This window comes from Lynx rufus, unplaced genomic scaffold, assembly GCF_022079265.1.
Source record: "Lynx rufus isolate CCGP_SWC_20201006 ecotype Redwood Valley unplaced genomic scaffold, mLynRuf1.p SCAF_21, whole genome shotgun sequence".
Lineage (NCBI taxonomy): Eukaryota > Metazoa > Chordata > Mammalia > Carnivora > Felidae > Lynx > Lynx rufus.
In genome coordinates this window covers 22,116,456-22,125,394 of record NW_025814836.1, presented here as the reverse complement: position 1 = coordinate 22,125,394, position 8,939 = coordinate 22,116,456, and the positions used below count along the sequence as shown (strand labels likewise).

General features: G+C 50.8%; 1 protein-coding gene across 1 annotated transcript in view; it reads right to left on the bottom strand.

Moving 5' to 3' along the window:
• Positions 1-2,193: 2,193 nt before the first annotated feature.
• Positions 2,194-8,939, bottom strand: part of ABHD2 (abhydrolase domain containing 2, acylglycerol lipase) — a 107,531-nt gene continuing 100,785 nt past the window's right edge. Inside the window, exon 11 of the mRNA XM_047086662.1 lies at positions 2,194-8,060. Within this exon, the coding sequence (XP_046942618.1) occupies positions 7,864-8,060 (197 nt within the window). The 3' untranslated portion in view covers positions 2,194-7,863. The remainder of the gene's footprint in view (positions 8,061-8,939) is intronic.

The window sequence follows — 8,939 nt, the reverse complement described above, 5'->3', positions numbered from 1 at the left end:
GTTAAATCTTGCTCAGGATCAGAGAGCCAGGAAGTGGCTAGGATGGGGCCTTAACCAGTAACTCTGGCTCCAAATCCATTTGGCCCCATCACTACTCACGCTTTGCATCAGATGTTTTATTTCTGGGCGTGGGGGAAGTATGGGTAGGAAGGGAATAGGAACAATGAAATTAGAACTTGATTTATCCCAGGTCAGTGTCACCATCATCAGAGGTAACCTTAGGAGGAAACCAAACTGTTTTCAGTAGAGATGCTGGTTATTTCTTAAAAATTTTTTTTTACCGTTTGTTTATTTTTGAGAGAGACAGACACAGAGTGCAAGCAGGGGAGGGGCAGAGAGAGAGGGAGACACAGAATCCGAAGTGGGCTCCAGGCTCTGAGCTGCCAGCACCGAGCCTGAGGCGGGGCTCGAACCCACAAACTGTGAGATCATGACCTGAGGGGAAGTCGATGCTTAACCCACTGAGCCACCCAGGCGCCCCGCCGGGTATTTCTAAAGGGGGTAGAAAAAGCATGAATCAAAATGAAGTTCTGGGTGCACACAGCCACAAGGTGAGGGGGATTTAACTTATTCCCTTTGGGGAGAGATTCATCGGTTCAAGGCCAAACTGCCTGTAATGTCTTCCCAACCGCTCAGATACTGATAACCTCGAAGGGGGATCCCCAAGACAGAAATGAGGAGGAAGGCTGGCATACGTACAGAGAACCATCCAGTTAGGTGTTTGGTCCTTGCCCTGGGAAAGTACTCCCTAATAGGGCTAGGGCAGAGGGGCCTGTTAACAAAAAGTATCATAAAAAATAGCACCACTGGGATGGCGAGTGATTGTAGGTAAATGTCACCGAGCACAAATCCAAAGGGCTGCCTCCGGAGAGGCTCAGCCACGTGCCGACCACACTGGGAAGCTGTCGGCATCAACCAACCTGACACCCTGGACCGGAAACCTCTTCTATATGGTACTTTTCATAGGCAGTATTCTTTGCGAGTTGGTTTTCTTGGATCACAATAATCTGGCTATTTTGTGGGTGTAAGGAAGTGGAGGAATGAATCTTGCTTACTAGGGAGGGACGCTCTCTGAAACCTGGAATTGGGCATTCTCCGGTCATGTGACTGCACATCCTCCAAAACCAACACTCCCTACCCCACCTTGCTGGTCAAAGGTTTTGCACAGCCGAGGAGGGAAGAAAACTGGGAGGGTGTGGACTAGCACAACTCTCCTGGTGGGGCCAGTCCCTGGCCCTGAAGACCCTTAGCTTGGATTCAGATACAAAGGAGAAGAAACCACTGCCACCAATCAGTTCACCCAGTATCATCTTAATTTAGGTGATGTTCATGCATGCAATCTTTCCTTCCTTCCTTCCTTCCTTCCTTCCTTCCTTCCTTCCTTCCTTCCTTCCTCTTTCTTTCATAGTTTATTTACTTGGGGGGGGGTAGGGATGGGCAGAGAAAGAGGGAGAAAGAGTCCCAAGCAGGCTCCACACTGTCAGTGCAGAGCCTGATGCAGGGCTCGGTCTCATGAGAGAGTGTGAGATCATGACCTGAACCACCCAGAGTCAGATGCTTAACCGACTGAGTCACCCAGGTGCCCCTCACTCAGTCTTTTCAAAGAACACTGTGAGAAAAGCATACAAATCATGCGTGGCACCCACCATACATGTCCCCTTACATTGTGTCTACAAGGGTCACTCTAGACAGCAAGTGATTACAGTGTTGGTATCTCACGCCCAGGCCTTCTTGCTCAGAAAGGCTGGGGTTGGTCATTTCTTTGGTGTTTGTTTGCAAGACTGGGTGAAAAGCACTTGTGATAAGAACTCGGCGTTTTGCCCATTTCCTTCAAGTTCACATTTGGCGAAGGCACCAGAAGAATCCATCCATCCATCCATCCATCCATCCATCCATCCATCCATCCATTTATTTGACGTTGATTTACTTATTCTGAGAGAGAAAGAGAGAATGTATGCGCGTGCATGCGCACAAGCAGGGGAGGGGCAGAGAGACAGAGAGAGAGACAGAGAATCCCAAGGAGGCTCCGTGTTATCAGGGCAGAGCCCGACTTGGGGCTCGATTCCACCAACCATGAGATCATGACCTGAGCCGAAATCAAGAGTTGGACTCAACCGACTGAGCCACCCAGGCGCCCCAGGAAGAATCCTTTTAGACAGAAACTCTTATTGTGCAAAGGACACACAGCCATGCTACAGTTTTAGCCTTTTATTTTTTTTAAGTAAAGAAATTCCATTGAATCAAAGATAACAAAATTACAGTTTTTGTTTGTAATGATCTTCGTTTACCACCACACAGAATCAAAATAGAGCCCAAAGGAATATGGGAACATAAAATGATCAAGGACACCATTGTTTAGTATAATTTCTTAATAAAGGTAAATATCCTCATATTTAGAAAAAATTGCATTGCTAGTTGCAAATCTTAAACGCCTCTGTGCTGGAGGATCCTGTATTTCCCCCCCAAAATCCGGCAGCACGGAGGCCGTCAGAACACAAACTCAAAAACACATGATTTTCAGGGCAGCATTTTATGTTTCAGAAAATCAAACAAAACAAAATCGAAACAAAACAGACAAAAATTAGGAATGCGAAAGTGATGGTTCTCAAGAATCAATCTGGAAGCAGATCTGCCAACAGAAGAACGTGGTTGACCGAGTCCAACCGGAAAAAGGAGAGATGGCCCCTGCTCCCCATCCCGCCCCCCGCCCCTGGTGTTGCTAAGGCAGCTGCGTTGGCAGAAGTCAAAAGCTCAGGTACAGTGGAGGTCTTCCCGAGGCAGTGGGGAGAGGCCCGGGTCATCTGGAACTGGTGTGGAGAGGTGACAGGATTCTACACGGACTTGTGCTTTAGGAAAACTGAAGAGGCCAAAACCAAAGCCAGACAAAACCGAAGTCCTATGCCCAGGATGAGCCAAGTCCCTGGGAACAGTCTGGGAGAGAAGCGGCTGGCGTGGGGACCGAGGGGGGCGGCAAGGACTCCCGTCAGTGACTTGGGCTCCTCAACGTGGGTGGTCTAGAAGGAGAATGCCCGTGGAGATGAAGGGTATTTCTGCAGGGGCTATAAACGGACAGTCCCCAACTTATGGTAATAGTAGATTTCTTGGCTAATGGGGACCAGAAGCGGGGAGAAAGTAGGTTGTAGATTTCATTACTAATTGACCGGAGTCAAGGTGAAAGACAACCCACTGGTTAGAAAGTGACTCCAGCTTGTTCATTAGAGATACACGAACGCTTTCCCCACATACATGCCAGGAAAAACAGTTCGGGGTGGGGTGGGGGGCTGACTCTTCCAGAAGGGGCAGCTGTCTACTGTCTGGGAGTCTGGGAATGGCCGGTGAGCTGGGCTCTGCAGTCTGCTTCTAAGGGCCACTTGGGGAGGATGCCTGGGTGGCATCCGGGGGCGGCAGCAGCAGTGAGGCAGGCCCGAGGAAGCAGCTTTAGTTTTGGAGAGCGTTCCGGTTCCCACTGCCAGCAGGGGCCGGTGCCCCTTCCCTCGGCTTCAAATGCAATTTGGCAAAAGCAATCCTAGTTTATGAAGAAGGGGGGTCCTTCCTTCTGCTTAGATAACAGAGGGAGGAAAAAAACCTTTCCCTCAACCGCTTGGCCTCTAAATGCCACAGACAGGCCACTTTTCATGGCTTTGTGAAGCATCCAAGTAGTCCAAAGTGGCTCCGAAGAACAGAGCGAGGCCGGGAAGGAAGAGAGGCATCGGAGGACGAGACATTTGGCCAGTTGTGAACCACGCGCGCTGTCGAGGGGTGGGGGTGGGGGGTGGGAGCTAACGTAACAAGGAACTCACAGGCCACACGAAGGGATTCTCTGGTTTTGCTGTGGCTTCGCTTCGAACTTCCACGGCAGATTTTAAATTCCAGTGCCGCACTATTGTTGGAACAGCAGGGGATACTCTACAGGCAAAGTAAGGCCTTCTGGGCACAGAGAACAATTCCAGGCGATGCTGTGGTGAACTGCTTTTTAATAACTCTCCTGTCCTGCCTGGAGGAGAGAGCCCTGAGTTCTCTGGACTCCACGTGACGTTTCAGGGGTCTTTCCTTGAGCTCTACGAATCGACGCCACAGGAAAAGAAAAGCCTCTCACATCTCAGACATCTGCTTGCCTGGCAAACACCAACAAGAACACATGCATTGTTCCCCTGGAGCTGGCAGAAGGGATCTCAAGTCACACAGTTACAAAGAGAGCTCTCATTCAGATGCCAGGCATATAAGCTCAGCTATCCAGAAAGCTCAGCTTTAATGAAGACTGTAGTTTCAGAATGAAAGCCTGAGCGGGAAGGATTTCTGCCCCGGGAAATAAGACTATGAATCTCAATGCTCTGAATCACACAGAAGGCTGGGGACATTCGCCTAGTTCCAACGGTCAGCACCTGTCCCGGTCACAAGACCACCCTCGGGACAGCAAGGGTACTGAGATGCCGGCGGAGAGTCTAAAGAGAAGCCAGCCAGACACAGGGCTTTGGGCAACATCGAGGGTCTTCAGCAGAAGTTCCCTCTGTCCGAGTCCCCCCAAGATGACGCTGGAGCCTGGACGCAGCCACTGCCATTTGCAAGGATGGGTCCTCAGGCAAATGGTGTGTAAATAGGTGAATGGTCTTAGAGGCGGTCTAAGGTGAGGGAACTGGGGCTCAGAGAGGTGAAGTGGTTGCCCACGATCCAGCCTGAATTAGAGACAATCAGGACAAGAACCTGGGTCTCTTGGACCCTGGTCCCCTACCACGAGGTCAAGTAAGGGCACACTCCTATTCAGCCCTGTTTCACCTCTTACAGTACGTCACCGGGTTCCTCGCAAGCGTAAGGTGCCAAAGAGAGGTGCAAATACATTGACAACAAACCACTTCCTGCTTTCCTTCCGCTCTGGAATCACTGGCGCAAACTCACCCGCAGGGAAGAGAAGAGCTTTTCCTGAAGTCTGTTTAACCTCCTTGTGACACAAGGTATCAAGGAGACTTGACGCCATTTTCCAGGTAATCTTAATTTGACCCGGATCAGTTGCTCACAAGGCGCCTCCTAACCCTTTAAGAGGCCGAGAGTACGGCAGAAATGCGGGTGCCTCCCGTCCGTGGTGTTTCATGTGTCGATGTGTTACCCCTGCAACAGGACTGGCTAGGTCCACGCAAGTTATATCTTTATTCTGATTTTAAGATATAATGTTCAAATGATGTTTGAACATTCGGCCTTGTTTCAAGCCAGACAGGACCTTCATCAGCAACGAATGGCTTCAGGAAGACACGCAAAGAAAGCTGCAGGAAGGAAAAGGCTGACCTACATATAAAATGCCGCTCCCTTGTCTATTAGGCAGGTTTGCATCTCCGTTAATTCAATGCCTCTGTGCTCTCATTCAGGGACAAACAAAAATTTTCCTGTAAGACCGCCACGGTCACATTCTCATTTCCATGCCTGAGAGCCTGAAGCCTGAACAAAGGGCTTCAGTTGATCTCATGTGAGCCAAAATGGAATGTGAGTGCCATTCAGAGTCACACACATAGAAAGATTTCAGCTGGGACAGGGCCCCCACGCTCCCCTGGGGTAAATTCCGGTCGTGTGGCGACCAAGGCCTGGCCCCAACCCCTGCCTCAACTCCATGGGGCCCCAGGGACTTCTGGTCCCCCTCCAGAACTGGTGTCTTTTCTCTTCCTGAATGGGGCGGGTACCTGGCCACTGCTTTGTCAGAACAGGTCAAGAGATGTGACCTAAGGCAAAGGCACCCCTTGCTTCCCGGGATGGTGATTCAGCCCCACTTAGATATTGCTTCGTTTACCTAATTTCACAAAAGGTCTTGAGAAACAAAGGGAGCAGTGGGAAACAGGACTGTGAATCTTCTAGGTTACAGCTGTGTTATAGGGTGGAGGGAAAAGCAAGAGGGGAGGGGCCAGCTTCCAAATTGAGGGGGTAGATGATAAAGTGCCAATCTGTGCTAAAAGAACACGGAAAGGAAATGCACTAGAAACGTAACGGTTGGGCGCAAAAGTCACAATGATGAATCTGGCGTGTGTGAGAAAGCACACCACCACAATGTGGAGACCACAGAAATCTCCATCTTTTGAGACAGTGGCTGCTTTTGATGTTATTAATTAGGATGATCTGGTGATTGTCAGAAAACTTCAGGTTACAGACGTGACTGTCACAGCCACTTGGATCGACGCCCAGAAGACATCCACCTGCAACCCTGAGGGGCGTATCTAGGCCCTGGCTCCCTTTACCCCTGAAACATCCACACAGACCCGCTATTTATAATCCTGTCTGTCCTGGAGCAAAGGAGATGAAGCAGGGACATTAAAAAAAAAAAAAAAAAAAAGTATCCAGACAATTTCACTCACAGTTCCATTTAGTTCCAGATAGCAACTGCCGATTTTTCAAAGTGCAGGGTTTTTAGATATTCAAGTACCACAGGACTGGAGGAAAGGAGTACTTGAAACCTCGAATAACATTTTCATTTGAAAAGACACACTTTGGAAAGATCTCTCCAACAGACTGTAAATATAGGCTATTAAATTAAAAATCTGGTTTCAAAATAACACCCTTTTTGGTTGGAAAGATCTTTCTCCAAACTCAGATCCAGCTTTTGAACTATTCGGTATCAAAAGCCAGAACTAGAAAGACTTGGGTTAAAAAAGTAAAATGATAATCGAATGTTTAAAAAAACCCCAAAACACCACTTTATATGAAAATGAGGGACAGGGAAAAAAAAAAAAAAAAAGGCGAATGATGACATCTACAGGAGGCCTCCCTGAAAGGATGCTCTTTCTCTCAGACCTCAGTGAGCTGAGTTTGTCATGGATTTTTAGAACCGGCAGTGACCTCGGCAATCCACCTGGTTCAAGTCCCCTGTTTTACACGTGAAGAAACTGAAGTTCAAGGGACTTTTCCAGGGTCATACAGCCAGTAAAAAGCAGAGTCTGGCGTAGCCCAAACTTTACTCCCTGCCAGGCCCTCTTCTGAGACATCACGCTGTGATTACACAAGGCAGCTGCACGAGGACAGGCCTCGATCGATACTTTGGAGGCCCCTGGGAGCCAAGAGGCACGTCTACCTGTAAATTTCCGTAAAATGAGCTACGAGATGTTTCTAATTTAAAGGCCCCGCAGAACAGTGTTTCCCAAATTTGCCTGGTGGTGAGGATCACCAGGGGCACTGGCCAAAAATTAAAATCTCCAGACCCCTTCCCGGACCCGCTGAATCGGCCTCTCCCAGGGGAGGGACCCGGGAGGCTGAATTTTCAACAAGTGCCCCAGGTAATTCTCATCATCGGCAAAAGTGTGGGAGACTGCCTTAGAAGACTGTAAGGGAGAAACCTGGCTCGTGACTCAAGAGAACTTTCTTGGCCACGTAAGAGGCCAGACTGCAGTGTGGGAGGCCCGGGTGCTTGGGCTCCCAAGCCAACCTGCATCGTCAGCATCAGCTTAGGTTGGCGAGCACTTTTCAGGCTCTACGTAAGGACACATACAACCACCGCAAAATAGCATACATCCTTCACTGCTCTGGGGGACAAGCCTTTCGATTGGCAAAGCAAAACTGCCGTTCAGACACATTTTTCATAGGGAAACTAGATGTAATTGGCTTAAGAGCAATCAAATGCCGAGACTGGGACAGGAGGGTGAGAATCCTGTCGCTAGTCACCGTGGAGAACAAGGCGGTGGAGAAAACCAGTAACTAAGCACAAAAATAGGCTGGAGCCCCCAGGGACTGGCCACCTGCTCCAGCGCAGGTGCGCCTGGTGGGTGATCCCCGCTGATGGTGTGAGGTCAGATCCAGGTCACTGAGGGAGGTGGGGGGGGGGGACCTGAAACAGCCGGTGACGGACGCGGGTTCCAGGGGAGGCAGCTGGAGCGCGCCGGAGTCCGGGGGGCCTCACTCCAGGTCGGCCTCCACCTGCTCCGTGTCAGAGCACTGAGACTTGTTCCGCTCCCACTGGCAGATGGCGTTGGCATACTCCACCACCAGCTTATCCATCCACGTCAGGGGCTCGGGGAACAGCACGGAACCCTCAAAGAAGCCCAGGTGGCCCCCGTGCAGAGGCAGCACAAACATGACGTTCTCCCGTTTCTCTGCGGGGGGAAGGCAGCCGAGTGAGTCACCGTCTGGCGCGCTCCAAGGCAGGATGTGCCCAAGGGCGCCGGCCAGGGTGGGCCCGGGCTTTCCCCACGGGTGAAGGTCACCAAGAGGATGTACTTGACTTCTCCTCACTCTGCCTCATTCACCAGAGTGGGAGGGAGATGAGGCGGGTGGCCAAGGCCGTGGGATCTAGCAGGTACTGGAACAGCTTGGCTTTGGGGTGGAATGGGCACCGGCTTAAGCAACACTTTGAAATCCAGAGGGTTCTCAAACTCGGGTGTTAGAATCACCTGGGGTGGTGACAGAGAGGGAGAGAGCACGCACGCGCGGGTGCACGGGTCTCGCTAAAGCTCCCCAGGTGATTTGATTATACAGCCAGATGCTTCAAATCTGACTGTGCCTCCAAATCCGGGCTGTCACCTTACAATGCACCTTAATACGCCAGGTGGAAAAGCTGACATTCTGCATTTCTAACCAGCTCCCAGGTGACGCCGAAGCTACCGGTGGGGGCCAGGCTTTGAGGAGGGATTGACGGCATGTATGCTGTTATTTACTTCAGCGGAGTCAATGTTCTTTCATCACAGACTCTTCTCGTTTGAGACTAAAACAGAACTTAAAGCTGGCCATGCCCAGCGCCGCTAACCTGGAGCCTGACTTCAGGAGTCCACACGTGGGCTAGTCCCGCGTGGGCTCGGAGAGGCCATTAGTGAAGATGGGGCAAGACGGGCAGCCATGTGTGGCCAGGGACCACGGAAAAATGTCTGTCTTCCCAGGGGACCGACTGGCAGGGGCCCGGCTGCTCCAGGCCTTGGAGGCACCTCCTGGGGCGCACAGTTCTGGCTCTGCGGGACTCTCTTGCGGGGTGACCCTGC